Raw genomic sequence first — 23,754 nt, 5'->3', positions numbered from 1 at the left:
TTTTTAACAAATAAAATGGTGAAAAAATTGAATTCGTATTTGCTAGACCAATAGGGTCTAAATTGTTCATCCTTTTCTACAGCTGCCAGTCCTGTGGTGTAGTTCCACATCACTATTATGCATTTCAGTACTTTGTTATGAAAACTTTTCCTGGCATTGTTTGTGCAATATATACAAATAATGACGATCTTATTTGCTATAAAACAAAGATGACCACTGTCTAATTTTCATCTGCATCCAGTTGTAAATACCCTTCACTCCCTCTTTACAGAGCATGTTCTCATATGTGAGGTTAGTTCTGTTTGTAATTCAGAAAGTTATTTAACTTGTTTCATGATTCTGCTTTCAGCTGTTGCAAAAAATAAAAAAAATTAAAAAAAATCAACAAGCAACTCATTGGAACAAAGTGTGTTTATTTTTCTAAACTGTATAAGCTTACAATTAGTTTAGCTAAAATGAAAAAAAAATATACATGTATGCTACTTAAATACATGTACGCTAGTTTAGACTTACAGTAAGATACCTCTATAGTGGTCACAAAGGGGTCTGAATACATCAGTTGACATAAACAGAAAATAAATGAAGACAGGAGGAAACGCGATTGTTGATTGTTAGGACGACGACTTTGCGCATTCGGTGACATCCAGCTTCCTGCCACTGCTGCACATTTTAGCCAAATTCTGTAAGAAACAATAAAGTTAGCGTTTAATGTCAGGCGGGATCAAGAAGATGTTACACACACACACACTAAAAGTCCTACATTAGCTGCTCGGACGATACTGTTTGGAGACTGGAGGGCTGCCAGGTCAGTTAGAATCCTCTTCAGGTCCTTGTCAGAAGGACGCTCTGACAGAACAAAACGAATCACAGTTCAGCTTCAGAAGTTGATCGCTGAGCACCCGGAGGGCTTATTTGGCTCTTGCGTACCTGGTTCAGGAGAGGATTGTGGTTTCAGCTGGAGGTACTGATGCTCCAGCAGCTCTGCAATGGAGATTCTCTCTCTCGGGTTTCGCACCAAGCACCTCTGATGAAACGAGAGAAAACGTGGCATCACAAACTTGACCTGCTAGCTTGGGACTTGTGAACAGACGTGGCAGAGAGAGAACTACAATTCCCTTTATTCCAGTGCCTCCTCCATTTGAAGTAAGAAACAATAAGATACACGTGGAGATATTTTCATTTAAGGTTTTGTGAAAATGTGATAAACTCCCTTAAATGACCATCTAAGCTTAATTAATAATTAGAGACGCACCGATCCGATATTAATGTCTGTATCGGTCCCGATATTAAAGCAATTTTTGGATTATGTGTCGGTGACAATGTGCCCAAACCGAAGGGCAGATCTATCCAGCCTAATTCTATTCTTTGTGCTCTGAGCAACAAGCTTTGTTATTCATTTTAAAGCATATCTAGTTTCGAACCTCTATATGTACATAAAGTTTACTTACCTACCTTATAAATCATGAATGCCACCAATCCCAACCTCAGTCAGATGTTTTCTAAGCAGTTTAACGTGATTTCAAGCTTTACAATTATTCAAACAGGTAAACTAAATTCATTTGCATACCAAAAAAAAAAGAAAGCCTCACTTTCAAAACATCCAGCAAATCCTTTTCTGCGATGTTGGGAAACTCGATCTTATGAGACGGATCGATGATGGCCTGCAGCTTGGCGATTTGGTTTGTGATGCTCTGGAACGGAGTCTTCCCATAGGTCATACAGTAGAGGATGCATCCAAGGGACCAAACGTCTCCTTTAGGGCTGATCTGTACAACACCATTATTATTATAATTATTATTATATTGAGATTCTTTATACGAGTCTTATTTCACAAGTTAAATCAGCCAGGTTTAGATGAGTACCTTGGATCGCGCCTGTCCTGGCTGAGATGATGTATCCTTGATGGCCTCAGGAGGCATATAGTTCAGCGTTCCAACCTGTGTGATTAGAACACACATTTTTTAAAAAACCAAACTATATAAACCATAAATAATCAGACAACTCAATTAAAACCGAACCTAAAATAAATATGACCTACCTGAGAATCTTTCATAATGCTCGTCACGTCGGGCTGGATTCTGTTCGCGATGCCGAAGTCGATCAGCTTCAGCGACGCGTTGACTATGACAAAATTTGCCGGCTTCAGGTCGCTGTGGACGATGCCTGCAGAGAGCGAACATGAAAACGTCACAATTACTCATTTATAACGAACAACACAGAAAATATGACAAGCAGTTGGAGACGACGAGAACCGTGCTTGTGGATGGTGTGGACGGCCTCCAGCATGTTCTTCCAGTAGAACTTCCTCTCAAGCGGGTTGACGGTTTTGCGGTTTCGCAACCAGGTGTTCAGATCCAAGTTGCCGCACTCCATCAGCATGTAGATATAGCTGTTGGTTATTTCACTGCAAAAAAAAAAAAAAAAAAAGTGGAACCATCAAAATCTCTGCCAAATAAGCTAAAGGTGGTTGGATTTGACCACACACTCCACTGCGATTCATCATCAACACACCGACTCTAGACTAGTCATACACTCACTAGTCGTAAAGCTTTATGATTTGGTCGCTGTACTGCTGCAAGTGGTTCAGATGCTCAATTTCATTTTTGTAACTTTCTATCGTTTGAGCGTCAGCCTCCTCCAGGTTCACATATTTCACTGCAAACAGCTGCTTTTTGTGATCGAGGACCTGATAGACCTGCAGAAAAGAAAAACAAAAACAACAAGAGTTAGGAGTGCACCAACTGCAGTTTTTTTTGTTGTTGCAATCTTTAAAAACAGGTTTCATCAATGTAAATGTGAGGCTTTTTAAGTCCATCGTCAACGAAGTCAACGAAATTTAAGACATGTATCGCAACACATACACAAAAGGAAAATTATTAGACAACGTTTTCTTTTTTCCATCTTTTCTCCCAATTTGTCGCTAAAGCTGAATCTGTGGCTTTCTGTTCTCTTCTGCTGCCATGTTCTATACCTTTTCTCAGCTATTTTTCCCTCTATAGAAACAACGTTCATGAAATAAAGTATGTCAAACCGCTGCTCGATCATCATGCTTAAAATCCATTAAACGTCCAGCTTCGGAGTTTATGTCTCTCAAAACGCTGCTCTTAGGTCAGAGCTAGTAGTATTAGCTGTTGGTTTTCAGGGGAGCTTTAGCCACTCAGTGGATCAAAACTGACAATTCTGAGGTCTGTTTGGTGGCTTAGCCTGCATAGTGCCAGGATGAACGGAGCATTGCATGGGTTGGCAACAGAAGTGAGCCACTGATGATAAATTAGCAAAAAAAAGTTAGCTAGATAGCAAGGCTACATTAGCAGCAAGCTAGCGTAACCGCCTCAAGTCACGGGATGCAATAAAGATGTCTGCGCGCAATTAAAAATGTTGCTTGACTGAAAAATCTTGAGGGAAAAAGAAAAAAAAAAAAAACTACATAGAAAATCCACGAATAAATTCAAAAGTTTCAATTGACGTATTAAAGGCCAAATAAATCTTTCTTAAAAAATATAATCTAACGCATTTTAAGGCCTTAATTTTAGATATTCAGATGTAATACTTTATAAGGATGCACTGATATCCTGTTGACCTGCTGATTCCGATTTTTGCCGATAGCATTTTTTTTGGTCTGAAAAGTCTCCAAACATAGCGACAGTCACCATGTTTTCAACAGTGGGGAGGCTATTGTTAACGGCACACGTTCAGATGTGACCTGGTAGGCAGGTCAGTCAGCTCTCTCTCATGGTAGACCAAAAGCTGATTTTCAGATCTTTGTGCCGATAGTTAAAGCCGATTTATCGGCGCACCCCGAGTCAGAACAGAACAACTTTGGTTTGAAGTGGTTTGTGTTTTTTGTTGCCGTCCGTGTTGCTTTACCTTGCTGGAGCCGCCTCGTCCAATCATCTTGAGGATGAAGAACTGCTTCCCCTTTATTGTGATGGATTCGTTTGAAAAAGAACTGAAGGAGGCCTTCATTGAAAAACAAATAAGTTCCAATGAGATTTCTGTTTTATTTGCAAGGGATTTCGGCTGAGAGGTAAATAACAAATCCAGTGAACAGGTTGAAACATCTGTAACCGGGCGGTAACAGTGCTGCACCTGTGGAGTGTGGAAACCAGCTGTGTGGCTCAGAGGCGTGCAGGCCTGCTGCGCGGCTCCGGCTCTGTGAGGCGCTGCTGCAGAGGACGCCGCCTCGGGGCCTCTCTTTACGACGGGAGTGATGAAGCTGAGAAGAAACGACTTGTGAAAATCGTTCATTCGAGGGCGGAAAATACACAACCAGACCAACTTCTTTAAAAGTTTAAGAGGCTGAAACGATCCAGATCTTGGATGTGAGCGAATTAAGCACCTACCTACTGGGACGTGGGTTCCTGTAGCCGTTGGGCGTCTGATAGGCGGCTTGTGGGTTCAGTTTGGACGGAAGCTGGATGGAGGGAGTGGGGTAAGACTCCACCAGACGGGGAACGGGTCTGAGGTCGGGAGGCGTGGTCCGTTTATCCTTAGGAGCAAATGAAGTGAAGCGTAAAATGACTTAACAGTAGAGATGCACCGATCCGATATCGATATCTGTATCAACCCCGATATTGAAAGCAATTCATTGTGACAATGTTGACGGATCAATAAGAGCAGATCTATTGATTCAATTCTATGCTATGTGTTCTGAGTGACGTCACGCTTTATTATTATTTATTTTACGTTGGCTGTTTTACTCCTAATTGCACGGACTGAACAAATTAAAGCTGTGTTGTTTTTCACAAGTTTGACCAAGAATTTCAATGTGCTGTACTGGTGCAGTTATCAACTAAATTTGTAATTCTGAACATTTATGTCTGTTTTAAAAAAAAAAAAAAGAAACATTTCGAGACAAGTTATTCTATATCGGATCGTTATCGGCCAATACTAAACCTCAGATATATGCACTGGCAGTGAAAAAAAATAAGTAAATGAATCGGTGCATCTAGAGAGGGAAAATAAAAAATAAAAAAAATATATATATATATATATATATATATGTATATAAAATTAAATATTGCTAATACCTCAGGAGAAACTTGCCGGGTGAGCAGACTGGGAATTTTCCACTCTGCATCCGGCTCTTTGCTGGCAGGTTTATTCCGTTCCACCGACTGGCTCACAGGGATCCGAGCCGGAAGCTGCAGCTTCTGCTTCCCGCCAGAGGGGGGCCCGCTTCCTGCTACACGGACGTTTACAGATTCAGCAGACAGAAACAGAAAAAGCAGCAGCAGCACTCCGCTTCAGACTGATCCCTACCCATGGGCGGGTCGTCCTCCATGGGGGGAACCAGCTGTTTCTCTCCCAATGTCAGGTTCCGCATGGCCGTCTCCAGAAGCTCTGCCGGTTTGGCATTTAATGCCAGAGCTTTGTGCAGAATTGAAGTTGCTTTGACCAGGTTACCTAAAAAATAAAAAAATGTAAAAATGTAAAAAAATCCACAAAGTCACCTTGGTAACCTGGTCAAACATGAAGAGAACGAAGAACTCATTTCACAACATGAAATCTCGAGATTCTAAACGTTTTTATTTGCTTTGCCACTTCCAGTTATTTTAATACAGCCACAAATAAAAACACAAGATTACCTTGAGAAACCTCAAACTGGGCATGTGCAATGTGGACAAACGCAAAGCCTTTGCAGTTGGATCTCGCGACTATGAAGTGATCCTGAGCCTCATCTGGATCTTCAATCCTACAGAGCGGAAAACAAATGGTGATATTGAGCAGACAGCTGTTAGGTAGTGATAGAAACAGACCAGAATCCCCTGTTGGGAAAAAAAGAAAGAATAAATTATTAAGAAATGACAGAAAAAATGAGAGAAATAGAAAGAAACAAAATGGAAAAGGAAAAGAAACAAATACAACGGAAGAAAAAAAAAAAAGACAGAAACAAAGCAAAAAATGAAAACGAAGCAACAAAAAAAGGAAAGAAAATCGAAACAGAAACCAGAGGAAAAAATTAAACAAAGACAGAAGCAAAAGAAAAAAAGGCAGAAAACAAAGATCCAAAAAAAGAAACCAAGAAAGAAAGGTAAAACAAAGCAAAAAAAAAAGAAGAGAGAAAGCAGCAAAGAATCAGAGAAAAACCAAATGGAGGAAAGAAACAAAAAAGGCAGAAAACTGATTTGAAATAAAGAAAAGATAAGAGTTTGTGTTATTTAGCATCCAAGAACTTTATCTAAATTTATCAAAAGGCTTCAACCGAGTCAAAAGTATAGAATCAAGGTAACCACAGGTCACTTCATCTACCATACAGCCTTAATAAAACACACTGCGGCTTTAACCAGCAATACTGTGAAAAGGTTGTGAATACTTTTTCAGTGCATTTTAGATTATCTCCTTATGTTGGATTCAGAAGCACAACTGTAATCGAAAACTCTGCAGTCCATATAGAAAAGAGATTGTGCACAACAATCAGATTGGTGCATCTTTGATATTTAGAAAGATAATGAAAATCTGACACTTTTATACGTTCACATCTGGAGATCCCCCAGAATGTCTTCAGTCAGACTCACCCCTTCAGTTCTGCATATCTGACCAGTATTCTGGCGTAGCTGGTGTTTTTGCTGTACTGTCTGATCGGCAGCCTGCTGAAGACTTTGGAGTAGCAGTCTTTGAGCTTGTTGAGCAGGCTGATGTTTGTGTGAGGGTTTCCTCTCTTCTCCAGGCTCATCAGGTACGTCCAGCACGACTCGGGAGAGTTGGAGTTGACAACTTGTTCGAAATTAAAAGTCACATCTGCAGAGGAAATAATAACAATAAGCAGAAGAAGAAGACAACAGAACTTTAATCTCCACTGATCACTCCGTTCAGCACGCTGCAGGTCAAAACGCAACTCAGCAGGTTTTACCTTCTATTTTGGACGATCCTTTCGCACCGTTTGATTGGAGGAGCGTTGCGGTCGAGTCTGCCTGGTCCTCCCACTGGCCGTGATCCGGACTGAGAACTGATGGCTTCTAGTGTGTCAAAATGGATTTTGGAAAAAATCATCTTCGCACCGAAGCACAAAAGAGCTTTGCCAGCAAGTTTCTTTGTTCTCACCTGATCCCTGACAACGTCTCGGCCTTCGACGCTTTTCCTCGAGGAGGACACTCCAAATCCCGAGGTCCCGTTTGAACCAGACGTTTGTCTGAGAGGAAATAAAAAACAAAACAAAAAAACAGATAAAATACACAATTAGTTTGCATTTGGAATAAATTAGGGGCATCAGAGTGAAGCGGGGAAAATACAAACCTGGACAAACCCCTAGTAACAGACATACTGCTTGATTTGGAGACTTTCTTGTGGATGTCGTCATCATTTTCTGGAATTGAAAATGGCACTACAGGTACTCTCCCCGGCTATCAACGAAAAAAAGGGGGGGAAAAAAAAGGTGAAAATCCCAAGAACCGTTTAGTCATTTGTTTTATCCCGCAGGCTGAAGCCCACCAAGCCAACTCCTCTTTTCCGATGGGATCCCGTCCTCCAGCCAGGAAACGGATCGTCCAAAGCCCCAGACGGTGGCTCCGTCCTGTAGAAATAAATAAATAAGCGTATTCCTCCTCGACAAAACCGTGCAAATTTAAGAATCTACTTCATTCTTACTCCACGCTAAAAAGACTGGAGAGCTGCAAGTCGCCGGTTCCATCTGACATTCTGCCGAGATTCGGGAATTCCGAGTCTTTTTTGACAGAATCCTGCACAGTTCTATTGGATAATGCTGGAGACACAAAGAAAATATGTAAACACAAAAAAACTATAAGATGAATCTAATTTAGTAAGATAAGAAAGGTATTAATGAGGGATGCACTGGGGTTGGAAGATGAAGCAAATTTTTGGTTTTTGAAGTTGTTGGGTTTTTTTTGGGAGGGGGGGGGTAAATAATTTTTTTTTTTTTTTTTTTTAAATCAGGATTTTTTTCATCAGTGCACTCATTGGGCTTCCACAGTTATGTTTTTCTAGTAAAATTGCGACTTTATTCTGCCAATATCACAACTATGTTCTCGTAATTAAGCAAAAATTCTAATAGCCTTGCTCTAGTACTCAGAGCTCCAGCTCACAGAAGGGAAATAAACGCCACTTTTTGAAAATGTTTTGTCATCTAACTTTTTTTTTTTTTTTTTAAGAAAACAAAATGACCAGTTTTCTGGTCTATTGCCAATCTTTTAAAAAAAAAAATAAAATCTGACCTTCCTATGGTTTTGGCAGATAACGTTTTTTTCTTTTTGTTTGAAAAGTTGCTAAGTTGGCAAAAGTAGGGCATTTATTGTTGACTGCACACATACAGATGTGACTCTATGGAGGCAGACAAGATGGACCGAACACCAAAATGAAGAAAATCTGGGCCGATTCATTGCTGCGCCCCCGGTATTAATGACTTGTAAACGGCTGAGTATAAGAAACAAGTTCTCACATGGGAAGTTCTCCTTGTCCTCCAGACAGATCGCCGTTTTCCAGGCCTGCATGCTCTGCAGCGCAGCCACCAGCTGTTCTTTTGGTTTGGCGTCCACCTCCAGTGCGTTCTGCAGTATCTGAACTGCTCTTTTTGTGTTGCCTGGAGACGCAACACGAAACACACCCACCAGGTGAACACTTAACACACACTCACCCAGATGCCACAAGGAGCTAAAAAACAGTCCTGTACCTTGAGAGTGCTCAAACTGCGCGTGCGCGACGTGGACAAACGCAAAGCTCTGGCTGTGAGCTGTCGCCACGTTGAAGTTGGCCTCTGCCTCGTTGACATCTTGAAGTCTAGCAGAAGGAAAACAGTAAAAAGAAGAAAAAAAAAAAAGAAAGAAAGTTATTTCTATCCAGAATTTATTATTTAGAGCTTCAGGTACAGTGTCTAAAATTTTTATCAGCTTGTCAACAACCGCAAAATTTCAATACATTTCTTTGGAAAGATCATCATTAAGTTGTGCATTACTGTCAAGTGAAAGAAAATATTCCCATTAGTGGTAGTAAAGTAAAAGATAAAAAACTCGAAGGAATGACGATGCTTTTTCCAAACTGCTCGAAATACGACATCTACTCACGCTTTCAGCTCAGCAAATCGGACCAACATCCTGGCATAGCTTTCGTTATGACAGTGTTTCCCCAGTGGCATATTGGAAAACACCCTGGTATAAAAATCTATGAGCCTGGTGAGGTGGTTCTGGTCCAGCACGGGATCCCTTTTCGTCTCCAGGTCCGTCAGGTAGGAGAGGCAAGAATCGGGCGAGTTTGAGCCGATGACCTGGTTGATGTTGTCTGTGTCATCTGAACGGAAAGGAAAGGGCGAGGGGGTATTTACAACGTCAAAAAGACTGTAAACAAAGGAAGGACGAAGGGACTTGTTCGTTAATCATCAGCAGCACATTCGTTACCTTCATTGAAATACTTTTTTATGTTGCTGAACCTTTGATAAAGCCTGGCGAGCTGCTGCTTTCTGTCTGTGTGTTCCTCTTCTTCCATCTGAAAGTGAGAAGCCGACAAAGCACATCCTAAACAAAAGCTTTTCCAGTCAAATCAAATTAAATCAAGCTGTGGCCAAATTTGAATTTTGTGCAACAAACATTTGCCCTCTTCAAGACTTTACCACTGTGACGAAAACTTTTGCAACGCCTGTTTGACAAATAAACACCTAAGCAACTAAAGTAATTTGGCTAACCAACGTAAGGAACAATAGCGAAGCCGAGCAACAAAGAAATTCACAATTTTCCTCCCAAACTCTTGATATGAACAAATGCCGAGAGACATTGAAACACTCGTTCCAGAATTATTCTAAACATCTCGTTCTTTAAAAATACCGACTTTCATGTTGACGGCATACTATGTTTGCTAATAGCAATGTTGTTAGCGGAGAATAGCTTAGCATTGCTTACCTTGCATGCGCCGAGTAATCTCAAACTAAGTAATGCAGAAGCATTTTGTATAATTTACAGTATTACGCAGCTAGCAGAAAAATCACATCACCTTGTTTATGTTTCCCTAAAGAAAGCAATCACTAAAACTCACCTTTTCAGAAGATGCGATGCACAGCGAAACAAAAAAAACGCCCAACTGACAATTTTCAAATATGCCACTTCCGTTTAAGCTGTGTACCGATTGGCTCATTCCTAAATGACGTACTCGTTTGCGGATGACACGTACAAATAAGTGAATGTCAAATATTCGCTAAGTGTTTTCGCCGCATTAATAACTATGGTTAAAAATGTGTTAGGATAATATTTTTGTTTTTTTAAGAGTAACTGGTGATATTTTTCTTTTTTCGGGTGCCCCCTTTCGAAACATCTAACGTTGCCATCAATTATGGCAAGCCATTTTAGTATTTAATAATAATTTTTTTTTTTTTTAAACTGTTAAAAACTGAAATTAGTATCAACCAACATGTTCTTGGTAGTAGGAATTATATCAGCAGATATACAATATTACAACTAACCAATAAAAAAGACGATATATATTTCATTATTCCTGAACGTTAAAGTGGAACCACTTGGCTGGACCTGACTCATTTGTGTATTTGTAAGTCAATTCTTTAAAAAGCATTTGAGGAACAAAACAATCTTTTTAGGATATATTTTGTGAAATAAATGCTTAATTGTAGTATACTGTAAAGACTGCATGGACCTGATGAGCTACAATATGGCCTCCTTCAGAATAGGGTCATATAAATTGAGGTAGTTTGGCATTTTGTCAACTCTGTCATTTTGTCAACTCTGTCAGAGTTTTCAACTGACAGTGTGACTCTCTTGGTGATAGTGTTGGCAAATCTCACTTAAATGTGCAGTTAATTCATTTAATGTACTTTACATAAATGGCATTACTTCACATGTATCAAGTATTTCTTTTTACTCACTAGTTTGTCACCACCACTAGTATTTCTGTGTCAACTCGGTCGTGCACTGTCAACTCCTTCAGATGGACTTTGTGTTGTTTTTAGTTTTAAATAATATTTCTATTGTTTCTTGAGAAGCATTTGTCTGTAAAACTGAGTAAAAATATCACTAATATTGTCACTAAAGAATAATTTTATATTTATTTTTGTCAGATCGTGATGACAAAGTTCTAGGTCAGTTCCATTAAAAATGTAATTTTCAAAAAAAATATTGCAACTGGAAGCCTGCACCTTAGCGTCTTTACATTTCCAAAACATTATTTGTCATATTTGTATACATAAACTTGAGGAATCATTTTTTAAAAATTGGGAAAATTTAAACCCATTTTGTCCCATTTCTCAAGAATCACTGAAATACATGTAGAGGTATCCGTCTCGTTCTCGTTTTCCCAATAGCGCCTAAACGCAACATGGATTCAGCTCCTCCCACTTCCAATATGGCAGCCATGGGAAGGAGACAAGCGACGCCACGAATTTAGGAGTTTTTTCGCGATAAATGAGTGGTATGGGAAGCTGCCACGTATATATCTATGTTGTGACAACAATATTACTCCTCAGTGCCAATGTCTCGTTTGAGAATAACTTTTAAAGGTTTCAAAAATACAATGTTTCTCATTGGGCTAAGCTAGCAAGCAACGGTTAGGAAATAAATGAACTTGTGTCTTCTGACTCACAAGAAGAAATCATTCACCCCGCATACGTCCTTCTAGGTGAGTATGCATTTGCACAGAAAGACGTGCAGACCATAAGGCGAGGATAAACGGCATTTGCATTAAGAAGATGTGTTTAACTCATCGTTAGCCTAATACTCAGAAACAATGAACGCAGAGGAACTGCATCCTAGTGTCACAGATTCGCTCGTCATGTCTCCTGAGGAAGTTGTTGATTGGCTCTCATTTCTGCCCGTCTTGTTTGTTTAAACGTTTTTTATCGGAACTGTTCTATTTCATCATTATTCAGTATTGCTTTCTTTTCTTTTTTTCCCCCCCTGCAGCTCAGATTCATCATGGCCATCACTCAGTTCCGTCTGTTCAAGATTTGCACATGTTTAGCCAGTTTGCTGTCCTTTTTTAAAAGGTTGATATGCAGGTAAGCACCATTAGTCCTCCATACTGTGATTTGAAAAGGATTTTTACCTGTTATTGTTGTTCTAGGGACCATACAACATTTTTCTTCTTACAAATAATAATAATAATAAAAAGAATTCATATTGGTTCCAATTCTTTGTAAAATAACTCAATCGCTGTCAATTTTCATTTTCTTGTCTTGCCCCTGTTTCTTAATTGTAATCATATCTCTGCTTCTACTGCATTCTCACAAGGTTCCTCTATCTTTTCACGCACTGTTTGGGTGAAAAGTTAAAACCAGGAGTTTACATACACCGAATAAAAAGACACATTTGCCTTTTTTTTCCCCCCCTCACTATCTGAAGCTAAATCAGACCGAACATTTCTTGTTTCGGGTCTGTTAGAACCAGCAAAAATAATTTTTATTTGCTAACAGGAGAAAGAAAATGTCAAAGATCTATTAATGTCTTCAAAATCAGAAGTTTACATGCATTCCCTCAGTACTTGCTGTTGTTATCTTTGAACTGTTTGGCTTGGGTGAAACGCTTTGGGTTCCCTTCCACAGGTTTTGCACAGTAGTTTAATGGAATACAGGCCCATCACTTCAGAGTAATCAACGTTCACAAATATTAATGTGGGACATTTCATCGACGCGTTACCAGACTCTCAGAGCGACCGTTTCTGAGTTACTGCTCAGCGAAGAATAATTCTAGGACAGGCGTCTGCCATAAGTGGCTCTTTGCAACTTCCAACAGCTCTAAAATAAGTCTGTATTAAAGTGATGAAGAATAAACAAATGTTTTAAATATACATTTAATAAAAAAAAAGAGGATCTAAGCAGTTATTTTCATGTATTAAAGTGGTAATTCATGACAGAATTATACAGAAGATACTGTTGAATTTTTTTAAGATCTATTTTTTTTTGTGTGTCATTAAGTTGTAAACAATTTACATTTTCACAGTTTCCTTAAAATTCTACATCCGATGGAAGGAAATGTGGCCGCCGTCTTTTGTGCAAACGTTTTGTTTTTCTTAACTTTAAAATCTGAAAACAGAAATAAATTGGGGATTCTTTAAAAATGACGACAAATTTCCTGGAGCAGACATTTATTAAAAACAATAAAAAAACAAATAAAACTTAAGTTGTCGTCATCTTAGAAGTTCTTCTGACGTTTGCAGGTCTAAGCAAGTCTTCTTTAGCTGGACTTCACATTGTGAAGATTGCAGGTCTATATTCCTTCTTGCATTTTGCAATTATGAGTGTTGAGCTTACAGATAAAGACTCGGATAATGAAAGTTTGTGGCTGTGATGTGACAAAATGTGAACAAGTATAGATACTTCAGCGAGTCACTGGATCTCCTACTGACTAATTTAAAAAAAAAAAAAAATCAGAACTTAAACAAGTTCCGTTTGGTGGAATCTTCTTTGTGCATTACCAAAAAACTGATTATGCTTAGTCTTGTCTGCTTTGTGGTTCCATGAAATTGATTTGAATAATTTGATTGTGACACAGGAGCGGAAGGGGCCGCAAGCTCAGCGGTGATCAGATAACTCTCCCAACGACAGTCGATTTTTCCTCCTCTTTACCAAAACAGGTGAGTAGCTGCGTCACTCACGTTCCCTAAAAGTATAAGGCTGGAATTCAGAATTTGGGTTAAAAAAAATGAAAATAAAAAAATTTAATGAACTCAAAAAAAAAATTGTCTCCCTTTGTGGTCTGAACAGCCAGAAATCGAAGAGTGGAGCTCCTGGGATGAAGAAGCTCCTACGAGTATTAAGATCGAAGGTGGAAATGGAAACGTGTCCCCTCCGCCCAACGATGCAGACGAAGAGCCGGATTATTTTAAAGACATGACTCCCACCATCAGGAAGACGCAGAAGGTACAGAGCGGGTTCAGAGCAGACGGACTTTGTTTTTCTTTTTTTTTTTTTTTTGATTCAAACGAAGAGTTGAAAAATAGACATGGCTGAAACTTATTGACATTGAAGAAAAATACAGACGGCTTTAAGACTGATCATATGTCTGACTGCTTCGCCCTTTTATTTCTGGTCCAGATTGTGCTGAAAAAGCGCGAGCCGTTGAACTACCTGGTTCCCGACGGGTCAGCAGGATTCTCCAGCAGGCTGGCAGCCTCCCAGGACATGATGAGCTTCAGTCCGCCCTCTGTGAGAAACGCCTCGGCTTCCTTCAAGACATTCTGTAGATTCTTTCGTTTTCACTTGTTCAGGTTTTTGTTTCGACTATAAACGTGTTGCAAAGCAGTAAAAATCAAATTAAAGTCCTGTGTTCGGCCTGGGCGATGTGGCTTAAAAATATAAATGTCACTTTTTCCCCCCCCCCATCCCATTTCTGATTTTATTTTTAAAAAATCTCTTTTCTAAAAAAGAAATTACAAATGACAAATTATTTTCAAAAAGTGGCTTTTATTTCAATCATCCCTTCTATGAGTTGTACGACGGCGTATTAAACACTGGATGCAAGAATTAGTTTTTAACTATGAGAATATAGTCAGAACATTAGCAGAATAAATACTAGAGCATCTTAATATGACAAGAAAACATTCATTTTAATGAGGGAAAAAAACGTAATTTTGTTTTTGAGTTCTCATAATATAACTACTTCATTCTCCTAAAATTACGACTTTATTCTGATAATATTAAGACTTTATTCTTTTACTATTTTGATTGTATTCCTGTAACATTATATCTTTATTCTCGTAAAAATAAATAAATAAAAAAAATCTTAGCACGACGCTTATGTTTCCTCGTGGATTTGACCTGAATTCTAAAGACCAAATAAGTAAATAGAAACCAGGCTTGTCAAACAAGATGGCGGCTTTGTGAGTGATGACATCACTCTGAACCATGGAGTGCATTGGTGAAATAAGAAAAAAAAGAAAACTTTTTTTTTTTTTTTTTCAAAAACTCAAATCTTTGAAAACAAAAAATGTGATTTAATCAATAAAATGAATTTATAATCCAATATTATATTTGCATTCTCAATGTCCATGTAATAGAGAAAACATAAGTGACTTAATGAGAGGCAGAAGAAAAACTGTAAACTCTCCTCAGTGATGGTGCAGACATCCTAAGAAACTTAAAGTATTTTAACCAATTGCTAAGAGTTTAAACCAAAGCTCTCCAGTGGTCAAAATAATAAGTTTTGGCTCTTTAAAAAAAAGAGGAAAGCTGCAAACTTACTTTGACTCTGTGTGTCTCCTCAGGCTGAACTGGGCGAAATGGAAAACTGGCAGGAGGACACAAACGCCTGGGAGGATGAGTCTGACGCTGCCTGGGAGGCAGAGGAAGTGCTCAGGTAAAGGTTCTGCTAGACTTCCTGCCGCTTTACGTCCTCTGTAACAATTTGAGTTGTTTCAGTTATACGGATGTTTGGGGGGGGAAAAAACAAAAAGAAATGGAGCACAAGTTTGTTATCCTACATATTCTATATATTTACACGTTTAAATAGTTAATACCGTCTGAATGGTTCAAGGAACCAGACTGTTCTCATTTTGCTTCTGTCTCTTTCCACCAGGCAACAAAAGATGGCTGAGAGGGAGAAGCGCTTCATGGAGCAGCAGAAGAAGAAAATGGAGAAAGAGGCTCAGAGGATGCTGAAGAAGGAGCAAAAGATCGCAGTCAAGCTCTCGTAACGTTTTGGAAATGCTCCGTTTCGAGCCGACGGGGGCGCCTGGGTTCGGGCACAGACTTCAAACCTATCATTAAAACAGTCTTTAAAGTTCCTTCCACGTTGGATTATCATCAGTCACTACTTTATCTGTTTACAAACTGTCCTCCTCCTCCCGTTTCTACCAGCAGCCATTTCAGTTTGGTACGCGGCTGCACTGTAAAAACCCATCGGTCTCCAGAGCAGATTACACACTGGAGAAGTGTGAATTAAAATTTTAAAAAAATAATTAGATTGTGACTTAATCTGGTTGGTAGTACTTAATTTGTTTGTTCTCTCCCAGAAACATTTTGTAAACGAAACTTCTCTGCAACTTTAAAAAAAAAAAAAAAATCTCATAAAATCTTTATGGCCTCACAGGGAAAAAAAAGGAGTGTAATTTATAACTTGCATCACTGTTAATCAGTGGCATTCTTTGCTTTGCTAATTATTGTGGGTTTTTTTTAATATTTATGTCTTTCGGAGTCTGTACATTTATTATTTTTTTCCTGATGATCATGGCTTTATTTTTGTCACTCTAATCTGAAGCCATCACTACACTGGAAATCTGCATTTGAATGAAAACTGGAGCTTTTAAACTTGGTGTGGATGAAGATTGATGCAATTATCAAGTCAAACTATGAATGAAGGCTATGGGTTCCTATGGCAACCTCATGGCTGCTGGTTTACCATTCATTCCTAGACATTTTGTCGAAGGTAATTATCCAGAGATCTAAACTTTTGTTTCTATTTGTGTGTGTGTTGTTGTTGGAGGAAATATTGCTTTGGATATGACTGATGAACATACTTTTTTATAAAATATGGATCACCAAGGCGATAGAATCAATTGCTTCACCCACGAAGAGGATTTAAGTGCAGATTTAATGTGTTTCCGCAAGAAAGAATTCCTGATCATTGCCTAGAATATTATTTCTGTAATCATGAAAACCTAACCGGGTGAAGAATCTAATATATATATGCATGATGATGAAGCTAAGAGTTTTAAAACCTCCATTGAAGCAAGTCAAAGAAGGCAAATTTTTATTCGCAACGTTACAAAAGCTTTGCAAATGGCAGGATGTTCTGCTTTATTATTTATGAGGTGATTGAGTGAAAACGTGACTGTTTTTAACCTAAACGAGTGAGCGACGGTGGGCAGTTCTAAGAGCTAACATGGTGAAACTGGTGTTCATTGGTTGGAAAAGGTTTGCGTAGTTAATTTGTTTCCCTATGGGGTGTCATAAAGAGACATAGCATTTAGCTTTTCTTTTGTTGGTTTGTTTTGCACATTTTTTTTCCCCCACAAAGAAATCATTTCTGTTTCTGTTCTTCTTTCACTTGATGACTTCATGTTCAAACATTTGGTGGTTGAGCATAAACAAAAGTTTTGCTCCGAGTTGACGAAAAGCCCTGTTCCGATTCGACAGGTTGTAAATCTGGTGTACAAGATTTTTTTTTCTTTCTTTTTTTTTTTTTTTAATAAAAACATTGATTCATATGTTTGCATTGTTTTTGGAGGAACATTTTCTAAACTACTAATGGGCCATCACCAAACGGTTTAAAATTGACATTTAGTGTGAAGGTTTGTGCTTTTTATTAGGATCCCAACTGGAATAAAAAACAAAAATGTACTCCTGTAAGTCTGTCTCCAATAAAAAAGGGTTGGGATGAGATTTAAATTGTTGAAATACCGTATCTTATTGTTTTCCTACTAGAGAAAAAAAAAAACCACCTGTCAATATCTGTCATCAACAAATAGTATACAAAATGTACAGATTGTTTTAAAAAAGACCTGAAACCAGCACATTGCCTAAGTACAGCTTCACAAACAACTAGATTACATGAGCAAAACTTGAATATTGGTTCATTATACACACAAACATTTGAAGTGTTTATCTGTGTGATAATGACTTGCAGCTAATGATAACGCCAAATTAATTTCCTTAGGAAATCAGAATAGTTCCATCCACTAAATTATAATATGCATTAGGAAGTCTAAATGACCTTTAAGCAGATGTAGCACACTTTTTATTAAGCCCATATTTCTGTATTTAAAATGTTTATTTTCATCAGTCTAATATAGTCAAATCTTAAAAGTAATGTTTTAGCTGTAAGCGGAAAACCATAAACAGAAATAAAGGCTTTGAAACATTTGTTTGTGTAAAAAAACTGTTTTATTTTGTTAAGTGTGCCAAGGAAATAATTAAACTTTTAAAATGTATGGATTAATCTGCCTTGATTTTTCGTATTGCCACTGATATATGGTGTGAATGTCATGTCAACAAAAATAGAAATATATTTACTGAGAGAAATGGATTCACTGCTTATTTTACTCTATCGTCTTCAGTTATAGCTTTTATTTACTTTTCTTTATTGCCATGTTTATTGCTTTTTTTTTTTTTTTTGGTTTATTTTTGTAGTAATATTCATTGACACACACTGGCTAAAGACATACTGTCCAACTAACTTCGGTCTAAACTGAGAGGTTATGCATTAAAGGGTTAAGTCCAGTCCCAAGGTACACATGACGTGTTTCCGCCTTGCACCGGAAGTTTGAGGAGTTTCAGCTGCTGTGACCGCGCTCCAGCGTCCTAGCTAGGGGATCCTTTGTGAAAGCTTAAATGTTTTGGAGCTGACTTGTTAACGAGATAGCCACTTTACTTAGTGAGTCTCGGTGGGTGGGATTTTTAGGGCTACGTTGCTTCTGCTTTCTTTTTTTTTTTTGTAGCGCCGTTAATGGTCGTCGTATTCTCACTTTTTTGATGCAGACAGGCTGCCGAATCTCGCGAGAAGAAGTGGAATCTCACCGTGAGTAAAGCTCGGGTTAAGTTTAACCCGGTGTGTTGTCTTGATAGTAATGTCGCCGTTGCTTCAGCTGGTGGTGTGTATTGTTTGTTGCTTTCCTTTTGGAGTCTTTGAGTTAACTGACGTGTGTTTGCCTTTGTTTCTCCTCCCAGAACAAACACGATGAATAAAGAAGCCAGACTGAAGGCATCAATAAACCAGAAGCTAACGGAGACAGGAGAAAGAGATAGGTGGGTAGGATTTAATACAACGTAGAACTCAGAAGGTAGGGGTATTATTGAATATGTTTCAACTAAAAATGTCAACTTGAAGGCGTTTTTCTGCATAAAATTCACCTGCTCTCCTCTGTTTATGTGGGTGACAGATTGAAGGAGCTGCTGAGAGCCAAGCTCACAGAGTGTGGATGGAAGGACCAAATGAAGGCTCAATGCAAAGGTAAAAGCACTTTTCCAGAAAGAATATGGCGGCTGGTACATGAGGGAAAGCAAGGTCAGATTTACTAAGAAGAGGTACTTTTATGTTTCTATTCTTGGCTTAGAGATGCAAAAAGGTCAACAGAATTTACATGAGTTGGAAAACTTCAAGGTATTCAGAGAAGGTGGTGTTTTCTTTCCTTTAGTTTTGTTTTTTTTTAATTCTATGAATAATATAGAAAAAACTGTCCACAATAAAATCCTAAAAGCGAACAAAGTCGGATTCTTGAAACTGTTGGATTTTACAGTTCTTGTGTTGCTTTTCAAAATGTTTTTTTTTTTTGTGCAATGTGACTGTTTTTAAGAGTGCAAACATATTTGATGTTTACGTTCACTGTCACTTTTATTAAAGTCGTCATCATCAGAGTTTATACATTCTGTTGACACGATTTCTGTTGTTGTGTCAACAGAAAATCTTTTTGACACAATAAGTCCGCCAAATGTCACTGGTAAACTTAAAAATTAAAATCAGAGTTTCCCCTCCTGCTAGCATAAGGACTCGTGCAGGCTTGGGTATTTTTTTAAACAGCTAACACTGCATTTTTATACTTTTCTGGAACTTGAACTATTCCAAAATTTGGAATATTTCCAGTTCTCAGACTTGAAACAGGCAGAAAGGGGAAAATTTAAGTCCTAAATTTGAGCTAAAGTCTGCACATGCAGCATTCACTTTAAAGGGGTTATGTAAAGCCTAAAAGTTTTTTTTGTAGACCTGTTGGCATAAATGAGAACAATTCACAGACAAACCCACATTACTTAAAGCTTACCACAATCATTTTGTCAGATAAAGATAGAACCTGTAAGTGAAGTTAAAGCAGAGATAGGAAAAATGTTGACTTTATTTTTAATGTTTTTGTTTGGGTTTATGTAGAATATGGCTGGAGAGTGAAGAGGGCAGAGATGGAAATAAAAGGTCGTGCAGCTTAATGGCAGACAGTAAGAAGAGAGTAAAACAAGGTCAGAGATGATGAGGATGAAGGTGAATAGGTTGAGGAGAGGATCGGAGAACTCTGCATCTCCAACCCTCTCAGTTGAACAGACTCAGCAGATGTTGCACTGAATTCTGCAGGTGTCAAATCTTGACTCCAGGGGGCGCCGTTACTTCTATAAATGTTATTTTGCTCTCAGAGCAAAAATAACATTCATTCTGAAGGGTTTTCAGAATGAAACCCTTCTGAAATACAGATGGTCACTTATTCTGTTCAGTTCAACAGAATATTTAACAAAATGGAGAGTTAAATAGGGTTTGGTTTGAGGATAAAAGCCTTTTAGTCGTAGTACAGTGACGGTTTCTAGTAAGAACTATTACAATATCTCTCTGTACTACTCACCAGCGTATGTCTGTGGTGCTTTGAGAGCAAGTTGTGGACGTCAGCCACAGCGCCCTCTGCAGGGACCAATAAAATCAAATCAACCAAGAGGTTTTCACAGGTTTTAGTACCACTTTATATTAAGACAATTAATATAAGACAAGACATTAGTTATTGAACACTTGACAGTCTTAATACTCTCAATAAATCCACTTGCACTATAAAGTAGTGGTTGATATCTTTGTGACCTCCTTTGGAGGTTAATATTTTGGGGTTTAGTTTTTTTTTGTTTGTTTTGATTTGTCAATAAAGTTAGCTTTAAACTTGATCCTTAAGTTTAATCTCTTCTGATACGTCAGTCTAACTGTATTATATTCCTCATGCAGACGTCATCAAACAAAAAGGTCTGGAGCACGTGACGGTGGAGGACCTTGTTGTAGAGGTCACCCCTAAAGGAAGAGGTAACTCAAATAACAAATCGACACTACAGTCTCAGAAAACAGTGACTACATAATTTGTCATCATAAATAAGATGATTAAAAAATAAGGCAATTGCTAAATATATGTATATAAAAAAGAAACTTTTTTGAAGAAAAGATCCAGCGCATTCCACACCTTTGATCCCAATGCATATGCACCGTTCAGAACAGAAGCATATCAGAAAGAAAACAGATGTATGTGTATGTACAATGATGTTGTAGGGCTTCATAAAAGAGTTAGCGATCATATTTACCAGTGAAAAAGAGTAAATGTTGCAGGAAAGCGACTCATCAGTGTGTCTTTATTGCAGCCTTGGTGCCAGACAGCGTTAAGAAGGAGCTCCTACAGAGAATTCGAGCCTTTTTGACACAGCACGCCTCATAATCAACATTTGCCAATATTATTCTCATGAAGATGTTAGCTTTTGTGTTGTTGTTTTTTAAGGATTTAATGGAATTCTGAAATATTTTTTGGAATTGCTTATAAATTCTTATCATCTCCGACATCTCCTCTGATAAATGTGTTTGTATTGATCCACTGATCAACTGATTCATGTTTTATACCAATCAGATGACGTGTCTCCTTGTGTATGAAATGTGCTGCTTGAATAAAGGGGTCAATTTATTAAATATGCATTTTTTTCCCATATATATAGATATATATATATATATATCTATATATATATATATATATATAAAAGCACAATACAGAAATTAATTTCAGGGAAGAAATTGATCAGTGTCCATCATCCATTAGTCTCTTAAGGAAGCTACTCTGCTACATTTAATTAGGGTCTCTACTGTAGTTCTGTAGATTTGGGGGTTTGAGCTAAAATAGAAATGTTTTCAGATGTACATTAAATAGCTAAAGATTGTTGCTTTTTAATGACAGAGGAAAAACACTAAAATACTTGCACAACTCTAAAAATGCACGAGTGTGCAGATTTTCATTTGCACACTTATGAATCGGCTCATTTCTTAAGAGCTGATTTAAAACATTGCTCCTAACAAATGATAACATATCAACATTTAGGCTAAAGACCAAATAACTTCAAACTTTACCTCTGTGACTTCCAAATCAGGGATTTAGCTCCCTATAATGGTTCCAATGCTGACCTGCAACAAATTGTGTCACTTCATAATTTTTTTTCTTCGTTAGGTAGATTTAAAATACATTAGACTAATTGTAAGATTAATAGTCAAAATATTGAATTCAATCTTAACTGAGCATGCTACAGCACTTGTGTAATTCTTTGACAAAAACACTTCCAAAGCATTTCTTCCACGCTTGGAGTGATTTTATTAGTTATTGTGCACTTATTTACATAGTAATGTTATTGATATCTGATAATTATCAAAATAGTTTGAGCTAGTAGAAACAAATGTGTAAAAACTGGAGCTAGAACCTCTTATTTCCTTTGTTTTAATGTTTTCCTTTGAGTCTACCAGCTGTTGGATTAAGATGAATCCATTAATGAACAGCTTTATGATTTTATGATTGTTGACTTTTGTTCCCCAATTCTCTGGTTGTTTCTTCAATCAATTTTATAAACTGCTTAAAAGTGCAGGTACATCACAATACAGTAGAATAACATTACATTTAATAACATCACATTTACATTCATTACTCCATTATTTATTGCAACTGCTTAAATCTGTTCGTCTGATTACTTATGGCTAACTGAAACCTAAAATTGTGTTTCTCAAGAAATTTGATTACACCAGACTAAAAAGGATGTTTGATACAGAAACGTCGTCCTATTAAAAATAATTTCCTTGTACTCTACAGTTTATTCACTCAATCCTTTGAGGTTCAGTCTGATGTTCCAAGAGTTAGGAAGCCCAGATTTCTTTAGTAGTAGCTTTTATTTTGTCTGCATTGTTGGTTTTGGTGTCTCAACGTCCTTTTAACATCATGCTAGATAAATTAGGGCAGGCCAATTTACTGGATAATCGAAGACAGTGACACTCTGCTTATTAAATCAGGTTTTAGTACTTTTGACAAGTGTGAGCAGGTGCCAAAGTCGTGCTGGAAAATAAAATCGGCATTTCCATAACAGTTTTCAGCAAGTGAAAGCACCGAGCTTTCACAACGCCCTGGCTGTCAGCCGTAGTGACGTTGGAGATGAGAAACCACAGCAGTATAAATCATCTCTGATTCTCTGTATGAGTTTGAAACTCCAAACAGAACTTCAAGCAACTTGGATTCTGGAATTGTCTCTGCTCTTCGGGTCGAACCCCGTGGTGTCCAAACTGTCTGCCATGTGGGCCAAAATTGAAAAGTTGAACATACTGGCTTGGCCATAAATATTATAGATTTTGAAATGAAAAGCAAAACCCGATTTGCGTTGTGATTTATTTAGTCGGCTTTACATGCTCAACATTAAGCTAAACATGAAATACTTCAGTGAAAGAAACAAAGTAGCCAGATTTTAGTTGAAAATGTTCTGTAGATGATGTTAAATCTGAAATATAAAAGACTCTCACACTTTTGCTTTGAAAGAAAGCCATAAAACTTTGACATACCTCCTAAGGCCCGCAACAGTAATCACAGTGAAGGACGGTTTTACAAAGTATTGACTGCATTTCACAATTAGAGGCAGTATGATGTATTTTCCAGTCATATGCTGCCATTTTATAGCACAATCAAGTATTTTACCATCAGTTCTTATAAAAATGCTGTATACATAAAATATGACTTAAAAGTAATTTGACTTTGTAATTTATTGCATTGAAATTGGGCCTCTGTCCCTTTAAAAACTCCTCCTGTTTCTGACACTCTGCCTCGAGAAAGTCTTCACAAAGCTCTATTAACACTGTAACAACATTTTTACCATCGTTGTACTGAGAAGTAGCTTCTATAATGAGCTCAGCTGATGTGAGGTTCCACCAGGTGCTAATTTTCTGCTGGCTAGTCTGAAGGAGCTGAGTGAGGCAGAAGCTTGGGAGCTTGGAAACTGCGTCTTGAATGCGGAGCTGGGTCCACCCAGGTGTTTCGCATAGCTGAATGGTTGCCACGGGAGATTACAGGATTTCTCAAACATGCATGAACGAATCAAGGCAACTCTCCAGGTGTGTTTTTGATGAGGGTAAT

At 37.9% G+C, this 23,754-nt stretch overlaps 3 protein-coding genes across 6 annotated transcripts; 2 read left to right on the top strand and 1 right to left on the bottom strand.

Moving 5' to 3' along the window:
• Positions 1–393: 393 nt before the first annotated feature.
• On the bottom strand, positions 394–10,062 carry ttk (ttk protein kinase). Of its 2 annotated transcripts, none has more exons than XM_032558467.1 (25): positions 9,979–10,062; positions 9,348–9,435; positions 9,018–9,240; positions 8,627–8,733; positions 8,396–8,536; positions 7,588–7,702; positions 7,432–7,513; positions 7,237–7,343; positions 7,045–7,132; positions 6,854–6,959; positions 6,519–6,741; positions 5,589–5,695; positions 5,263–5,406; positions 5,031–5,185; positions 4,344–4,489; positions 4,090–4,216; positions 3,868–3,960; positions 2,538–2,695; positions 2,253–2,404; positions 2,039–2,163; positions 1,863–1,937; positions 1,590–1,766; positions 928–1,024; positions 761–846; positions 394–680 (listed from the first exon to the last, which is right to left on the bottom strand). In XM_032558467.1, the coding sequence occupies exons 2-25, from the start codon at positions 9,433–9,435 to the stop codon at positions 612–614; spliced, it is 2,991 nt and encodes a 996-aa protein (XP_032414358.1). In that variant the 5' UTR covers positions 9,979–10,062; the 3' UTR covers positions 394–611. The 2 variants fall into 2 exon arrangements, with proteins under 2 accessions (XP_032414358.1, XP_032414359.1); XM_032558468.1 differs by lacking the exon at positions 9,979–10,062 and adding an exon at positions 9,846–9,929.
• Positions 10,063–11,274: 1,212 nt separating this feature from the next.
• On the top strand, positions 11,275–17,746 carry ebag9 (estrogen receptor binding site associated antigen 9). The gene is made up of 7 exons (XM_032558941.1): positions 11,275–11,568; positions 11,853–11,947; positions 13,440–13,521; positions 13,652–13,807; positions 13,982–14,092; positions 15,151–15,242; positions 15,462–17,746. Exons 2-7 carry the CDS (start codon positions 11,865–11,867, stop codon positions 15,577–15,579), a joined length of 642 nt encoding a protein of 213 aa, XP_032414832.1. The 5' UTR covers positions 11,275–11,568; positions 11,853–11,864; the 3' UTR covers positions 15,580–17,746.
• A 375-nt stretch (positions 17,747–18,121) lies between these two features.
• On the top strand, positions 18,122–21,290 carry eny2 (ENY2 transcription and export complex 2 subunit). Of its 3 annotated transcripts, none has more exons than XM_032558943.1 (6): positions 18,122–18,267; positions 18,362–18,401; positions 18,551–18,628; positions 18,763–18,833; positions 20,568–20,642; positions 20,972–21,290. In XM_032558943.1, the coding sequence occupies exons 3-6, from the start codon at positions 18,561–18,563 to the stop codon at positions 21,043–21,045; spliced, it is 288 nt and encodes a 95-aa protein (XP_032414834.1). In that variant the 5' UTR covers positions 18,122–18,267; positions 18,362–18,401; positions 18,551–18,560; the 3' UTR covers positions 21,046–21,290. The 3 variants fall into 3 exon arrangements, with proteins under 3 accessions (XP_032414834.1, XP_032414833.1, XP_032414835.1); XM_032558944.1 differs by having other exon boundaries at positions 18,123–18,257; XM_032558942.1 differs by having other exon boundaries at positions 18,122–18,401.
• The last annotated feature ends 2,464 nt before the right edge of the window (positions 21,291–23,754 follow it).

This window comes from Xiphophorus hellerii, chromosome 3, assembly GCF_003331165.1.
Source record: "Xiphophorus hellerii strain 12219 chromosome 3, Xiphophorus_hellerii-4.1, whole genome shotgun sequence".
NCBI classification, from domain to species: Eukaryota; Metazoa; Chordata; class Actinopteri; order Cyprinodontiformes; family Poeciliidae; genus Xiphophorus; species Xiphophorus hellerii.
The sequence above is the reverse complement of the archived record's forward strand: the minus strand, read 5'-3'. Positions and strand labels throughout refer to the sequence as shown.